Source organism: Elgaria multicarinata, chromosome 17, assembly GCF_023053635.1.
Source record: "Elgaria multicarinata webbii isolate HBS135686 ecotype San Diego chromosome 17, rElgMul1.1.pri, whole genome shotgun sequence".
Classification (NCBI taxonomy): Eukaryota; Metazoa; Chordata; class Lepidosauria; order Squamata; family Anguidae; genus Elgaria; species Elgaria multicarinata.
In genome coordinates, this window is record NC_086187.1 from 15,429,738 (window position 1) to 15,446,726 (window position 16,989).

Sequence of the window (16,989 nt, forward strand, 5' to 3'; positions counted from 1 at the left end):
GACATTTGTAGAGCTAGTTCCATGTGAAGAGGCTAAGCCTACTCCTAAGCAGGGTTTAACTTAGGCTCCCTATTGGTCTGTCACTCCTCCCTTCCTAGAAGTCCTCAAAACAGGTGGCTACCTATTAATTTGGGGCTGGTCAGAGGGGGGCACTCACCACTTCAGAGTGGTTCTTATCCAGCCAGGAGGTGGGAAGTGACTCCCCACTGGAGTCCCAGCATGTGACAGGACTTGGGAGAGATGTTGGAAGTGATGACCAGTCGTGGCTTAGCTGCTACAGCAAATTTGGAGACCTCCCCCAATCATATTACATTTGCCTTCAGAGTAGTCTGCTATTTAAGTAGCTTACAGAAACGAAGAGAAATTCAGTGTGCATTTTAAAAAAATCTGGCACTGCAATGTAGTGTTTAGTGGATAGAACATGGATTTGTTAATCATTCCCCACCAACCCACAAGAATAAGAACAGAACAATAGATCTTTTGAAGGCAGGAAGTAAGAACCCATATAATCCAAGCAATTGTTAGTTTAAGTCAAAAGCTTCCTTGTTCCCTCCCTCTTAGTTGTAAGTTAGAGTATTAGTAACATACCTCAGGGTTTTTGGAAGGGAAGGCTAGAAAGCAGTTTCTCCATAAAGTGCTACAGAAATTAATACTGGTACGGTAGGTGCTAGAGGACGGTGTTGGAAGCCTCTTCAACCTCTAGTAGGCCAAGAGCTTAGCAGCAGACAGGACTAAAATATTTTATTCCCAGCAACATATTACAGGTGGAAGGTTCATGCATATGGCCACTTGCAAGTTGTGTGAGATGCACACTCATATCACTCAGGTAGGTAAGAGCCACTGACATCAGCAGGCCTAAATTTGCATTGTTGTATCTCTCTAGTGTGAAACGCCTATCAAACGTAGGATATGCATCAAATGTCGCTTTTCAAGCAATCTTTGGTGTGCAGGCTAGACGGCTTCCCTCACTGATGACATGATTTTCACAGGGACTGTGTGCACATCCCCTTCAAAAAGGTCACAGTTTCTCAGACAATTTTTATCTGCTTGAAAGTTCGGGACTGATGCCAACATATTCTCTCTCCATCTGTGCCGCCCTTTGATGCTGATGTCTCCACATCCAAGCTCAAGAACAAGTTTGACAAGATCTAGCAGCCTGAAGGGAGGTCCTTTATGTGGCTCGATGAGAACTGATTCCAGCGCAGAAAATTATTTTCTATATTCGGTTTGCGCTTTTCATGTTGACAGAATTCTCCCTAACAGTGATTATATTTTGTTTCTAAACCAATCAGAACTGTAATGTGAAGCTGCACACCTTCACTGCATGTGCAGGCATATATTAACTGCAAACCAAGCCTAGAGTCATTCTCTGAATAGCCAAACCGGCATCTTCCACACAAGAAAAGTACCAAATGAGTGACTGGAGAGGAGACAATAGAAAAAATGTGTGTGTGTGTAAGTAATAAAAATGGGCATGGCTAGAACCCTCAACCACTCTGAAATTGTAGTTGCAGGTTCCATTTTTTAAAAAACTAACATCAAGCATTGGCACATAGACTGATTAGAAGATGTTGACATCAGTAGAGCCAGCTTAAAAGAACAATTCCTCAGGATAAAGCCAGCTTGTGCTGTATTTAAAAAGGATGTCCACAAAGCCTGTGAGCACTATAATTAATATAAAGCCTGAGTTTTGAGGAAAGACTTGAAAAGACATGGGAGGCAGGAGGGGCAGGAAAGGAAAATGTCTAGTCCTATAGCAAAGATTCCTTGGAAAGAAGTGTTTTGAATATCCCAGTTTAGTTACTTTTTATGATAAAAGTGCAAATTCACACATTGAAATCCCATTGATTTCCTTAGAATCTGATTTTTCCATTAGGTCCTCTTGAGTGTGACTTCCCTGCATGGTTTGCAACTGTGCATATGCAGTCAATTTCTACCTGTGCTATGGAATCAGTAACGTGGAAGGGAAATAGTTCTACACTAAGCGCCTGCACTACAGAAGGACTACTTCAACCTCCACAGCAGAAACTGCACTCCTGTTAAGTCATTCTCCTATGACAAGAAATCCTAAAAACACTTTTAGGCTGCAATCCTATACGCACCGGAGAGTATGCATAATTGAAGCCAACATGACTTATTGCTGAACACATATAGAATTCCACTTTTAAAGTAGTAGCTGCATTTCCTATGAGTTGGCTGCCTTGGTTCCTGGCAGATTTCTAGAGCCTTCCGTAGTGTAAAAGTTCTTGTTCCTAACGTAAGTCCAGCGTGCATGTATAAAGATGCCTAGAAGAGGGACTACACACATACACCGGACTTACGTTCTTTAAATTCCCTTATGAAATACAGTTATGTTAGAAGAGACCCACTGGCACTTTGTGTTCTGCTACAGTGCTCCTGAAGGACCTTCCTAGTTGATGGCTCCACTGTCCTCCACCTCATTGAGGAGTGGGGCTGCGTCCACAGGCTGCCTGACCACTTGCTCGGTTGATGAGCGTTTCGTCGAGCGGTTCAGTGTTCCACCCTGGGCATTCAAAAAAGTGGAAAATGAGACAAAATGGAGTTATTTGGGAGCAGGAGTGAGACTTTATGCAAGGAATCACACTGCGGAGTCAGATCTTGATTATTTCATAACCATCTACTGCTGTCGCCACCAAAATAAGGGGTTCAGAAGAGGGCAACGAGGATGATCAGGGGTCTGGAAACAATGCCCCATGAGGAGAGACTGAAAGAACTGGGCATGTTTAGCCTTGAGAAGAGAAGATTGAGGGGAGACAGGATAGCACTCTTCAAATACTTGAAAGGTTGTCACACAGAGGAGGGCCAGGATCTCTTCTTGCTCCTCCCAGAGTGCAGGACACAGAATAATGGGCTCAAGTTACAGGAAGCCAGATTCCGGCTGGACATCAGGAAAGCTTCCTGACTATTAGAGCAGTACGATAATGGAACCAATGACCTAGGGAGGTCGTGGGCTCTCCCACACTAGAGGCCTTCAAGAGGCAGCTGGACAGCCACCTGTCAGGTATGCTTTGAGGTGGATTCCTGCATTAAGCAGGGGGTTGGATGTGATGGCCTTATAGGACCCTTCCAACTCTACTATACTATGAATCACATTCCATCAGGCCAGCATGAGGTGAAGCCCTCCCTCCTAGTGACAACTGCATCCGTTGCTGCTGAAAATTCACTTCAGGGAGTGAGGTGGGTAGGGAAGGGCAGCAGCAACACCAGAGAGCAGGGGAGCGGCTTTAACACAGGGATGGGGAACATGTGGTCTCCCAGATGTTGAACTGTAGCTCCCATCAATCCTAGCCAGCATAGCCAATGGCGAGTGATGATGATTGAGTTGCAGCCCAAGTACATCTGGAAGGCCGTACATTCCCCATCTCCGCTTTAACATCACAACCACATCCACTTGGGCTGCCCCATCAGCAAGAGAAGTATGTAAACCCCCTGATGGATATTTTGATTCAAGTGCAGGGCATAAAGGTTCTGATGGCCACCAATTTGGATGGCTTTAAAAGGGGGTTGGACAAATTCCTGGAGGAGTAGGTATCCATGGCTACTAGCCCTGATGGTTATGTGCTACCTCCAGTATCTGAGGCAGTAATCCTGTGTGCACCAGTTACTGAGGAATATGGGTGGGAGGGTCCGCCATGTCCTGCTTTGTTGGTCCCTGGTCGATAGCCGGTTGGCCACTGTGTGAACGGAGTACTGGACTAGGTGTGCCCTCTGTCTGATCCCACATGGCACTTTTTATATTCTTAAAACTTTAAGACAACTGTGGGTGGAAGGAGCTGTGGACACACGCATGAGCAGGAACAACTGAAATATGTTCAGTTGTTACTGCTTGTGTGCCTTGCCCTACAGCCCTGAGGCTATTTCATGAAGGAGCACTTTTAGAAGTGAATTTTTAGAAGTTTAGAAGTTTCTTCCAAGAAACAGATTTCATCTTTCTGATTAGAAAATACACAAAGACAAAAAGCCTCCCTTTCGCACAGTGGAACTGCTGAATTCTGGGGTGATTTAAAATCATCCTATGTTGCACACTTTTAATTAGCAACGTCTGAATGTTTGAAAGTAAACACTGTGATATTCTGTGCTGGTGCGGTGGCCAAGCCAGATGCTGGTGGACATGACTGATTTGAGCAGTCAGAGTAATAAGAGGGGACTAGAAATTAAAAGATGGGCAAACTGTGCCACCATCAGTCCTCTCCATAGGTGGTTTTTTTTGGGTGGGGGCGGCTGAAACGTTAACCAATCCTGGCCGTATGTTTGCCATTGCAAACCTTGTAAGGAAAGGAAAGGAACCTCTCGTGCAAGCACTGAGTCATTACTGACCCTTGGAGAGACACCAGCTTTTGCTGATGTTTTCTTGGCAGGCCTTATAGCAGGGTGGTTTGCCGTTGCCTTCCCTGGCCGTTATTACCTTTCCCCCAGCTAACTGGGTACTCATTTTACCGACCTCGGGAGGATGGAAGGCTGAGTCGACCTGAGCCAGCTGCCTGAAACCAGCTTCCGCTGGGATCGAACTCAGGCCGTGGGGAGAGTTTCAGCTGCAGAAACTGCTGCTTTACCACTCTGCGCCACACGAGGCTCATTGCAAACCTTGTACTATAACCATATTTTATAAATGGAAAAAAAAACACCTTAAGTTGAAATATGGTGCAGAATTAGGTTTGTGTGTGGCAGAAACTCCAAAGACTGGTTCTTACCTGCTTCTTGTCCACTATGTTGAGACCGACAGAGGCAAAAATGCAGGCAATGGTGTTGGCCAGCATGAAGATCATCATTTGTTGCCAACGCCATAGTGGGATCTTTAATTCACTGTTGAAGTCAAAGAAGAAATATATAGCAAGCCAGGCAAATGGGTGAGAATTTACATCCTCTTGTGCAACGTGTGCAAAATGACATGACAATACTGGTCCCGTAACTATGCACCAAACTGGGTTCTGGAATTCCGTTTGGGGTTTCGGCGACCTTTTCTTATGGAGGAGCCAACCTTTCCCCCAACATTTCTTCATTCCAGTAGTCCTAAGGGGCAGCAGCAGGTTCATCCTGTAACCATCACCACACAACCTGTATAACTTAATTTGAATGTTCGCAGACCCCTCCACCCAGATTCCAAGCAGACAATGTGACTTCAGTATTTCCACCGGAGGCGGACAAACGTGCTTTTTAAAACGTGCCTGGTGAAGAGATCTGGAGATCTCAAAAGCTTGCACATCTTTGGTGATTATTACAGGTATTCCACAATTACAGTTTTTGGAACTTTCTTGTTTTAACAGCACAACTGTTGGTCTCAGCTTGAAGGAAACAAAGCCCTATGAAGAGAGACTGAAACAATTGGGTATGTTTAGCCTGGAAAAGAGAAGATTGAGGGGAGACATGATAGCACTGTTCAAATACTTAAAAGGTTGTCACACAGAGGAGGGCCAGGATCTCTTCCCGATCCTCCTAGAGTGCAGGACACGGAATAACGGGCTCAAGTTAAAGGAAGCCAGATTCCAGCTGGACATCAGGAAAAACTTCCTGATTGTTAGAGCAGTACGACAATGGAATCAGTTGCCTGGTGAGGTTGTGGGCTCTCCCACACTAGGGGCCTTCAAGAGGCAGCTGGACAAGCATCTGTCAGGGATGCTTTAAGGTGGATTCCTGCATTGAGCAGGGGGTTGGACTCAATGGCCTTGTAGGCCCCTTCCAACTCTGCTATTCTATGATTCTATGAAGAAAGGAAGGAAGCTATTCTCACCTGGATTTCGTTCCCAGAATCCGGCCCACAATCACATTGGAGAGTCCAACTCCAATCATCTGTACAGATGTTGCAAGCCCCATGGCTGTTCCCAAGGTTGCCTGGGGGACCACGAGGGGTATAGACGGCCACATGCTAGCCTGTTAACAAGTGGTAGAAAACACAGAGCAAAAGCTGAGTAAGAGCAGGCAGTTTGATCAAGTAGAACTGAATCACATTTCAAGATGATTGGACATTGATTCTGCAGATTTCCCAGAGTGGAGCAACACATCCAGAATGTTTTTCTTGAGTGTGCTGGACTATACATCTGACTTATAACTTGGCTCAACCTAGTTCAGCATGTGCAAACAAAATGAAATAGTCAACAACCTAATTCAGATGTAATGACAACCCGGAGTATGGGTTGTTGAATCCAGGGTTGTCGTTATGTGCAAACCCAGAACTATGGATTATTAACCACAAACAACCCAGGAAGAGTGCCCACGGTTGTTGGGTTTTGAATTCTGAGTTGTTAGCTATGGCTTGTCGTTATGTGCGACCCCAGAATGGGTCGTTTCGCCAGGCTACAGAGGCAGTGGGCAAGAGTGGTTAAAAAAAACTCCAGCTGCTCTATATGCCTGTACTAGAGTACCACCAAGGCATTAGGGATACAGGGAGGGAGTGGACAAGGGAGAACAGAGTCAAATAACCCACAAACTGGAAAAAACAGCCTGTACTTTGCACAAACATCCTGCACACTCTGGGTAAGGCAACAACTCATACTCTGAGTTGTCATTCCATGCAAACCAGGTCAGCATGTGCTGACCTCAGCAAGTCAAAAGCAGTCATAAAACTTCACCCTCATGGAGGCCTCAACAGATTTCTTTAAGTCTCCAGGACTTATGATCACAGTTGGATGTAGCAGCCCATGAGACTAATGGGGCAGGACAGGTTTGCTTTTCTATTAGCAAGCCGACATCTCGTTTCTGGAGAATGTTTGAATGTCAAAATACTGAACTCAGCAATGGAATGTGGCTCGAATATGGGATTTGGTAGTCCTGGTGAGGGGAAATCAACTCCCAGTTAAACCGGAGGACAAATTTTATTCCAGCTACAGCCCTTTTCCAAAGCCACCTCTCTCAAATGGGAAATGTGGAAACTTCCTTTGATGAAGCTATGTTATGTAAAGGATATATCAGCTATTCAATGTGTTATGGATGAGCAGAAGCCAGCAATGAGCTGCTACGTTGCACTTCCGCTGACTTACTGCTGCAAAGGAGTAGGTGATGCCCAGCCAGATGGTAGAGACCAGCGGGGGAACAAACGTGAAGGCCAGGAGAGCAAAGACGGGCAACGTCAGCACAGCACAGCCAACAGCAAACACGCCTCTCAGTCCAACGTAGTCCTGAAGGAGAGAGACACAAAGTGAAGGCTCATCGTAGGGAGATTTTAGGACAATCTGTGTCAATGAGGTCCAGGCCCGATTCAAAGTGCTGGTATTAACATTTAAAGCCCTAAACGGCTTTGGGCCAGGTTATCTGAAGGAACGCCTCCTCCCATATGTACCTGCCCGGACCCTAAGGTCATCCTCAGGGGTCCTTCTCCGCGAGCCTCTGCCAAAGGAAGTGAGGCAGGTGGCTACCAGGAGGAGGGCCTTCTCTGCTGTGGCACCCCGGCTGTGGAATGAGCTCCCTAAGGAGGTTCGCTTGGCACCTACATTATACGCTTTTAGACGCCAGGTGAAGACCTTTTTATTCTCCCAGCATTTTAACAGCCTATAAATTTTAACTTGGTGTTTAAATTTGTAATTTTGCATTGCTGCTGTTTTTATCTGGTTGAGCTTTTATATTGTATTTTATAGTATGGTTTTATACTGTTGTTTTATACTTTGAATGTTTTTAATTTTTGTGAACCGCCCAGAGAGCTCCGGCTATTGGGCAGTATAGAAATGTAATCAATCAATCAATAAATATTGGGACTTGCTACGGATCATGAGAATGAGGACATGCCATTTCATGTCTTACATTTCTATTCCGCTCCCTGGGTGATTTACAAAGATTAAAAACGTTGAAAATATTGTGCATAATGTAAAACACATTTATATGTATAAACAGACAACATACACACACATACAAACAATTATCAATATAATAAGAAATCCCAGAACCTGATTAAAAATCTTAGCATAGGCTGCCAAATGCCTATGAGTAGAGGAAGGTCTTAACCTAGCACTGAAAAGATAACAATGCTGGCGGCAGACAGGTCTCACTTGGGAGATTGTTCCAAAATGGGGGGGGGCACTACTTAAGAAGGCCCTTTCTCTCTCTCTAGCAGTGTGCATAGGTATTTCCAGTGGAAAAGAGGACAGGTCCCTGCCCCAAGGAGCTTACACTTCACATGGGAAACAACGGAGGAGGCAGGGCTGTAGCTCAGCTGTGGGCCACATGCCTGGCATGCAGAAGCTCCCAGGTTCGAGACCCAGCAGCTCTAGGTAAGGCCGGAAAAACCAGAAACCCTGGACAGCCGTGCCTTCCCATCAGTGTCCAACAACGCTGGGCTCCCTTGACCGATATATAGAGCAGCTTACTACATTCCTAAATCCCAAACAAATAGGAAACATTTCAAGAATTTCCCCTCAAAACCTTATGCCGATGCAGCACCAAATACTTACAATTAATATGCCGACAGCCGCGGAGAGAACAAGGGAGCTGTCATAGACTGCCCCGGCAATATAAGCAGCTGACTGTTGGCTGTAACCAGGATATTTATCTTGGATAAACTTGCTGGAAGAAAGGAGAGAGAAACCTGTTAGACAAAAGAGGCAGGACCTAAGACAAAAAGGGGTGGAGTCAAAAACACCAAAAGTACCCACGTTATCTTAGCTTCAAGCTGTCACTGGCAGTCGCTAAGCCCTTAGGAGAGGCATTTTCGAATGTTGAACTGGGAAAGAGCACGCAAAAGCTGGGAGACTCCATACATCAGGCAGGAGAAAGGGGCCAGGGGCCATCAAGGGAACCCTGTAAACCCAGATTTGACCCCCAGGCAACTTGTTTGACAGCCCTGGGCTAAAGGAATGGAGTGCTTGACGAGACAGGCCTTTGATCCGGCACAGGTCTTATGTTCTTATAGACCAGCCTTCCTCAACCTGGGGCGCTCCAGATGTGTTGAACTACAACTCCCAGAATGCCCCAGCCAGCTGGCTGGGGCATTCTGGGAGGTGCAGTCCAACACATCTGGAGCGCCCCAGGTTGAGGAAGGCTGTTATAAACAAAGGCCCCATTTAGACAACATGCTAAACCATGCTGCTTAGCCACAAAACAGTTAATGGGATGCATTAACCTTAATGCATTCCATTAAACGTTTTGTAGTTAAGCAGCATGGTTTAGCGTGTTGTCTGAACGGGGCCAATGAGTGCTAAAAATGTACTCCTGATCCCCCAAAGCAGAGGAGTCTGAACAAGCCCCAAACCAAAAAGGCCAATGGTCTCATTTTCCCAGGCAGCAGAAGACTGAGATTTTGACTTTCTTCTTTGGAAAGCCTCAGAAGAAAAGGTTTGATTTCATTGACTGATACTCTGCCTAAGCAGGGCAGCTTATAGAAATTGATCTGCACGGATATTCAGCAGCATCGCTGTACCTTCTTCCTCCTCCTCTACATGGACAAACAGGTATAATTAAAGCTTAGTCATGCAGTTTAATGTTAAAATCCAAACACTTAATTCATCAATGGCTAGAAGGACCTTAATACTTTAAGCACACACCGAAATCAGTGACAGACAGGCATGTTTACTCAGAAGTAAGTCCCACTGAGTTCAGTGAAGCTTACTCCCAGGTAAGTGTGCATCAGGTTTGCATTCTGAATAAGAGGGCTTTTGACATTGCTCTGGCGTTTTCAACCTTCTTCTGTGCGGCCCCTGCATACACTTCAGTGCAGTCGGACCTAAACAGCAACCTGATCAAATAGGATGGTAAGGAAGTCCGAGGATGAGGATAAGAGATCATGGCTGCATTACTCTCCTTGGTGAAATCATGCTTTGACACTACCCCCAAGTTGATAGGATCAGGTAAAAACACTGCCCCAAGATCCATTTCTAAAAGGTATCAGCTTGCCTCTTCCCTTTGGGAACAGGTTCATGAGGATTTGAACCAGCGACCACAGAAATAGAGAGAAGGGGGCACTCCCCAAGAGCCAGTAAGATACATTTCTAGCCCTCGAACCGGCACCATGCACACACGCCCAGGATAGCAGCAGGCTGGCAAAGTTTCTGGAACGAGCGAGAAAGTCAGACTCAACCCATCACAAGCAGAAGCGGCCCAATCCATGACTCCGCCTCCCTCCTCAGAGGCTTGACCTGGATTTTGCTTAACATCCAATCTCAATCCCTTCCACCCCAATCAATATTTCGACTTTGCTGATGCAGGGGGAAAAAAGGAAGAAAGAAACAGGAGGCTAGCCAAGGTCGTAGCATTCGAAAGTGGAGTCAGGATGGCATCCAAGTCTCACAAGACCATTTCTCAAGCAGGCGCCCGGCCCCTTCCTTTGGGGAAGTTGCAACGCAGTACAAGAACTACCGCACGCAGCACTTTGAGGCCAAAGCACAGCACAAGAAGCTGGCCACCTGCCAGAGGGGTGAGTGGGTCACTGGAGGGGTAGATTATTTTATTTATATCCCACCTTTTTCCCTCCAAGGAACCCAAGGCGGTGTACATAATGCTCCTTCTCTCCATGTTATCCTCACAACATGCAGAGGCCACCAGTGAGGGAGGAAGCAGCAGCCAGGCACCTCTCCACCGTGCCTGGGTCCAGCTCCAGCTGAGAGCCCCCTCCCTCCTGCTGTCAACTGTCTCTGCAGAGGCCACCAGTGAGGGAGGAAGCAGCAGCCAGGCACCTCTCCACCGTGCCTGGGTCCAGCTCCAGCTGAGAGCCCCCTCCCTCCTGCTGCCAGCTGTAACTGCTGAACTTTGCAACTAAGATTGTAGTGCCTGAATTTGCTTTCCTTTTCCCTCTCCTCCTCCTCCCTCCCAATCCCCTTTCCTTTTGTGTCATGTCTTTTAGCCTGTTGGCAGGGACTGTCAAGAACTACTTTTGTAAGCCGCCGTGAGAGCCTTTTTTGGCTGAATGGCGGCATAAAAATCCTTAAATAAAATAAATAAATAAAATAAACATCCTGCGAGGAAGGTTGGGCTGAGAATCTGTGACTGGCCCAAAGTCACCCAGTGGGTTTCCATGGCCGAGTGGGGACTAGAATCCAGATCTTCCTTAGCCACTACACCACGTTGGCTCCAACTACCCCGTGGGAAGGATTCTTATGAATTATTTTTAATACTGTTTCATTATGCTTTTGATTGACATGTTCTGGTTTTACTTGTAAGCCGCCTTGGAAGGATTTTATCCTGAAAAGCGGGGTGTAATTAAATAAACAAGTTCTTGGAAAACCATCTTATGCATCTAGGTGACACGTACGCTTAAGTGCTGGCCTGGCCACTCGGTTTTGCAACCATCATTTGTAGAGGGGCGTGTGAGGAAGGGAGAAAGCTGAAACGTATGCTCTGTCCTCAGCTACCCCTCAAGACCGACTCATTAAGTAAGGACTAAGGGTGTAAAAAGCATGCTAACACCTTTCCTATGGGGACAAGAGGACAAATGACAAAGCAGCACACACACACACACACACGGTCAAAAGGCCATCGTGTCCTTTGCTCTGTTGTACAATTCATTCTACATTTCCGAGTGGCATCTGAGAACCAGATTATGAAGGCATGTGAAAGCTGAGCAGGTAGAGCTCTGCCCATGCTAATGGCACCGTTTTGCCCACGGCTCCCATATTTCTAACATCCATGCAGTGTTCCTCAAGCCAACACCAGCATTGGGACCCGTTTCGAAAAGTGCGACCGTAGGAACAATTTACCTGGCATCGGCCACAAAGGGGAAGATACCATTGTAGAAGAACATGATGGTGAGAACCAGAAGCCAATAGCGAAGCGGCAAGCGCCGGACGTCTTGAACACGCTGCCAATGAAAAAAGAGAAAGAAAAGATGCACATCATTTGTCCTCACGCAATGAAGATTGAAGACTCCAGGGCTGTATTTTGGCTGCGGCTTCCCCCGCCCCACCGTCAGGTCTGAAGAGGGAAGGAGGACCACCAGACAGATGAGGCCTCTTCAACCAGGAAAGGACAGGGCATGGAAGAACTCTGTGCCGTCACTACTAGCGACAGGGCAGGCACCCGCAAGTGAGCATAGCGCTGGGCACTCACACCATCAGTTGCGGACCGGTGCATATCCCGTTTAGTAACGCACAAAACCAAAACAGGAGAAGGGAATCCAGTGGTCCCAATTCTCATCTTGCCCCCCTTACAATAAAGCCATTTATTTACACAGACCAGGCACGAACATACATTTATGTAACATTTACTAACGTCCATAGGAGTTAACTGGCACATCTCTCTTCTGTACAATGTGGCATTTGGGCTACAGTTTGCCAGAAGAGTGGGGGTGAAGGAGGGGAGTTATTACACCACCTCTAGCAGTTTCCTTTGCTCCCCTGAACACTGATACATGGGAAAGTAGGGGCCTTGGAAGGTCCTGCTACAGTTTCCTGTACTTTAATACACTGACAGGGCAATCCTATGCCTGTCTACTCAAAAGGTAAGACCCACTGAATTCAACAGGTGTTATTTCCAATTAAGTATGTATAGAGTTGCACACAACAACCAGAAGGGAAGCGCTAGAACAGGCCAGAGTGTGAAAAGGAAACGTGTTCTCCAAGGTGCCAATGAAATAAAAAAAATGAATGGACTCGACACGTTTCAAGCACTGATGGTGTAAGACGAGAATGGGCAGAAAGTAGACCTACAGATGCTTTGGACTTAAACTCCCAGAATTCCTGACCACCAGCCATGAAGGGAGGGGCTTTTGAGAGTTCTCCTCCAAACATCTGATGTAAAAGAGATAGCCTTACCCTTGGAAGCTGGCTTGCCCTTTTTCTAGAATTTGGATCCATAACATTGCCCCAGTGAAGGAGCCTTTCATTCCAAAATGGACTGACTTAATTCATAAACAATTTGAATAGGATCGCAGCCTTGATTTGCTTCCTACCTCCACAATATGCACACATGGAGGCAGGGCCAATCAAGAGATGCTTTTGTACTACCCACAGCAAAAAGTCAAAACAAACGCCTCCGGCGCTCATCGGTGCTCATGCAGAGTCGAAGGGGGGGAAACTGGCACATTGTGTTGACTGAAGCAGTATCCACGGATGGAAAACATGAAGGGTCCTTCTAAAATGGGATTCTTTCTTGTTCTTCCAGCTGACCACTAATGCATTGCACCGACAGCGCAGGAAGTTGCAGAGCAAAAGGTGCCCTTACAAAGCAGCTGTGGACAAGATTATATCATGCCCATTGCAGCGGGAACCAGAAACTAGGTCATGATGGACCCAAAAACCCAGCAGCCCTGGCCGTATTCATAAGGCTGCCCTAGGCAAAGCAAAATAGCCACTAGCAAAAGGCAACGGGGAAATGTACTTGCTGATCAAAACAAAAAAAACATCCGGGGTCACAAGCTACTCAAACAATTCACCTCCCTCTTCTCTGCAGATAAAAGAAATTGGACAGCTACAGTTGAGAGACTTTAGCTCAAAGGCGTTAGCTCCCTCTCCTGGCCGCCAATCCTGAACGACACCCTTGAGCTCAGCAAGCAAAGCCAATTTCTTCTTTTTTAAAAGCAAAATCCACGTTGTGTGATGCAACTTCTGCCCCACGTACCACTTTCTTGGACTCTTGTTGGATCACTCCATCCAAACCCAGCTGCTTCGTGCCCACTTTGTCCAGTATGCTGACCGTGATAGCCGAAACAAAGCCCAGCACGCAGAGCACAGTCCCTGGGGGCAGAGAAGAACTGAAATTGATGGAACCTCACTGGAAGACTTAAGAACATAAGAGCAGCCCTGCTGGATCAGACCAACAGTCCGTCTAGTCCAGCACTCTGTTCACACAGTGGCCAACCAGCTGTAGACCAGGGACCCGCAAGCAGGACGTAATGCAACAGCACCATCCCACCCATGTTCCCCAGCAAATGGTGTAAATAGGCATGCTGCCTCTGACTTTTAAGAGTGTGTTAGAGAAGAATTTGGTGGGATTCGATTGGGAGCGTAGCTCAAGTCTCAAGGCAAAAGTTGGTAGACTTGCTGCATGTGTGCTTGAAACTGGCAAGGACTTACAGACACACACACAGCCATGACAAGTCAATTTCAGCTCCTCTGCAAGCCTCCTCATTGCAGGATGAGCAACTCTGCTAGAGCCACAACATATACTTGGAGGTACGCAGGGGTGGGGCTAGGGTTGTTCTTCACCAGTGACATCATGGGCACCATCACAGGCAATTGTAATCCCCACCCCCACCCCGGGCAAGCTCATTCTGGACAGCAAGTAAAATCACAACGGTTTTATTGACTGGGAGAAGAATCACATTCTGCTCAGCAACATAATGTTGCTCGAATTTGGGGGTACTTCTGACAAGGAGGTGGCACATAGCAAGCTGGCTTATACCGAAACTGACCAGTGGTCCAACCAGGTCAGCACCGTGTACACCATGGGTGCAGAACCTCAATCCCCACACTGGGTCCAAATATGCCCCCCACTCTTCCCCTGATCCCACCCCCTTTCCCCTGACTGCCAATCATTGGGTAGTTTCCTGGTTTTTGTGCAGTCCCCACCCCCATTCTAAAAGGTTGAATGCCACCCCACCCCCCAACCCAAGGCTTAGTTACTGGCAGTAAGAGCTTGAAGTTAAAATGTGCTGGGACTTTTTGGTTCTGCTCCTTTTGCTTTTGGTCTCTGTATGGCCTTGGAGGCTGGCAAACCATGGCTGTCTGCAAAGGCTTCTGGGTGAATGGCTGCTTCTGCTTCTAAGCTAGCAAACTGTTATTGCCTTCTCTACCATTCAGCGACATTCCTTTGTGTTATGGGAAAGATGGGTCAGAAGCACAATTACAGTGATCTCATGAGAACAGCAGGTATCTTGTCTATGTAGCCTGGTACTGTATCTGGAGGCTCTAACAAGCGGACATTCCAGTCTTGCCATCCAATTAGTAAGTGCACCTGGGTGAAGGGGATGCTCATGTGTGCCAAAGAAAGACCAAGTAGTGCCTTGTTTATCAACAACAATGTACATTTATGCTATAGATACTTATGATGAGAAGAGCTGCTTTGTTATTAATCCCATGCAATTAATAACTCACTTAACTTGGCAGCAATACCAAGTTCAGTTATGCTATGGTTGTTCTTGTGCCCAGGGGTGGGAGGGGGGTGTCCAGATTTTGCCGAAGGGTCTTTTGTGCAGGAAGCTTTCGCAGTCTAGTCCACTTTATTGCAATATGCCTGAACGTGCTGAAAACACACCAATAAATTAGTCTCCTTGTAAGCAAACCTGTGAGTCTGACTACTTGTCTCCTTGGCGGCCCTGAAAGAACCTGAAAGCTCACAGCCGAAGCTAGATGGCCAGCCCTGCCCAGGACTGGAATGCAGTTCGAGAGTTTCTCCGAAATGGAATTTGGCCTTCAGGTCTACACGGTCTCATAGTGGCATCCCAGATTTTCAGGTAGGACTTTTCCTAGGCTCACTTGCAGGTAGTGGGGACTGCACCCAGGAACTTCTGCATGAACAACATGTGCCTTTCCACTGAGCTACGGTCTTCCCCCGAGAGATGGCACAGTGTATTTGTTGCAATACGTACACAGGTTTTCCGGAAGGACTCCAGTTCCCACATGTCATTATAAAGCTAAAGCAAGCCAGAGCCAATGCTCAAAGGGAAACTCACCTCCCCAGAGAGTCCACTGGATACCGTAGTGACTTTCAAACTGTTGGGTGAAGAAGAAGTTGAGGACACTTCCAAGCCGGGAGAAGGAGAGGGTTAGCCCAAACGCCAGGGCCAGCTCCTTCCCCTTGAACCAGAAGGCAGTGATGCGATTCTGCACAACTTAGAAAGGAGAAGAGAGAACGGAGTTATTACATCGATGACACTGCGTCCAGGTGACCTAGGGATCAAGGATGACGATGCAGAGGAGTCGCCCCAGGATGGTAAACATTATGGAATTTATTACGTTTATATCCCGTCTTTCCATAAAATGCTCAAAGCAACAAACAATAAACACACAACAGTTAAAAAAATATAAAAACAACCAAGTGAACACCAAAAAGACAGAGAAAAGCTAGAGTTATCCATGCCATCTGGATTACTTCAATGTGTTATACATGGGGCTGCCTTTGAAAACGGTCCAGAAATTTCAGCTAGTCCAAAATAGGGGAGCATGATTGTTAACTGGGGCTAGCCAAGATGACCATATGATGCCAGTACTTTTCCATCTGCACTAGCTGCCAGTCCATTTCCAGTAAGTGCTGATGTTAACATCTCTAAAAGCCTACATGGTTGGAAGGAAGGATCATTTTCTCCTATATAGCTGCCCAGCCCTAATATCGTCCTCAGTATTCCTTCTGCAGAAGCCCCTGCCAAAGGAAGTGAGGTGGGTGGCAACTAAAAAACAGGACCTTTTCTGTTGTGGCACCCTAGTTGTGGAATACGTTTCCCAGGAGGACTCACCAGGCACCAATGTTGTGCTCTTCTCAGTGCCAGGTGCAGACCTTATTTTACCAGACATTTTAGTCTTTCAGTTCCTGTTGTTTTAAATCTGTTACTATTTTTAAAATCTTTGGACTGCTGCTAAGGTTTAATTTTATTTTATACTGTAAACATTTATAATGTATTTTATCTTGTTGTATTTTATGGTTTTAATTGCTGTGAACCGACCAGAGAGCTTTGGCTATTGGGAGGCGTAGAAATGTAATAAATAAATAAAACAGGAGGAGAAAAAATTGTTGCCACATCAGTTTGCATTATAACATGTCTCTATCAAACTCCATATCCCTTCCCTTTTGATTCTATGGTTCCCCAAGGCAAATAGCACCACAATTAAAATCTGCAAAATCCAGAGTTTGATGTGGGCTTGTTTAGCAATTGGCCAGTTTAAATTGACCAGTCTTAAACCACAATACCTGGCTGATAACAACAAGCCAGGAATAGGGAAAAGTAAAACCGAATCCACATCCTCCGCCCAGCTGCGTGGAAAGATGAGAGGAGATAGAGAAGCAAACTTGACAAGGATTCATGTGGCCTCATAGGGCCTGGTCCACATAGCACTAAACCATGGTTTAACATTACACGCGAACGCAGATGTAGCCGAACAAAGATAGGTTTCCTTTCAT

At 46.4% G+C, this 16,989-nt stretch overlaps 1 protein-coding gene across 1 annotated transcript in view; it reads right to left on the reverse strand.

The window, feature by feature from the left end:
* Positions 1-1,237: 1,237 nt before the first annotated feature.
* Positions 1,238-16,989, reverse strand: part of LOC134409982 (major facilitator superfamily domain-containing protein 1-like) — a 319,448-nt gene continuing 303,696 nt past the window's right edge. Inside the window, exons 7-14 of the mRNA XM_063143013.1 lie at positions 15,548-15,706; positions 13,495-13,610; positions 11,637-11,737; positions 8,400-8,511; positions 6,996-7,133; positions 5,750-5,889; positions 4,713-4,824; positions 1,238-2,524 (exon numbers count right to left, since the gene is read on the reverse strand). Of these exons, the coding sequence (XP_062999083.1) occupies positions 2,411-2,524; positions 4,713-4,824; positions 5,750-5,889; positions 6,996-7,133; positions 8,400-8,511; positions 11,637-11,737; positions 13,495-13,610; positions 15,548-15,706 (992 nt within the window). The 3' untranslated portion in view covers positions 1,238-2,410. The remainder of the gene's footprint in view (positions 2,525-4,712; positions 4,825-5,749; positions 5,890-6,995; positions 7,134-8,399; positions 8,512-11,636; positions 11,738-13,494; positions 13,611-15,547; positions 15,707-16,989) is intronic.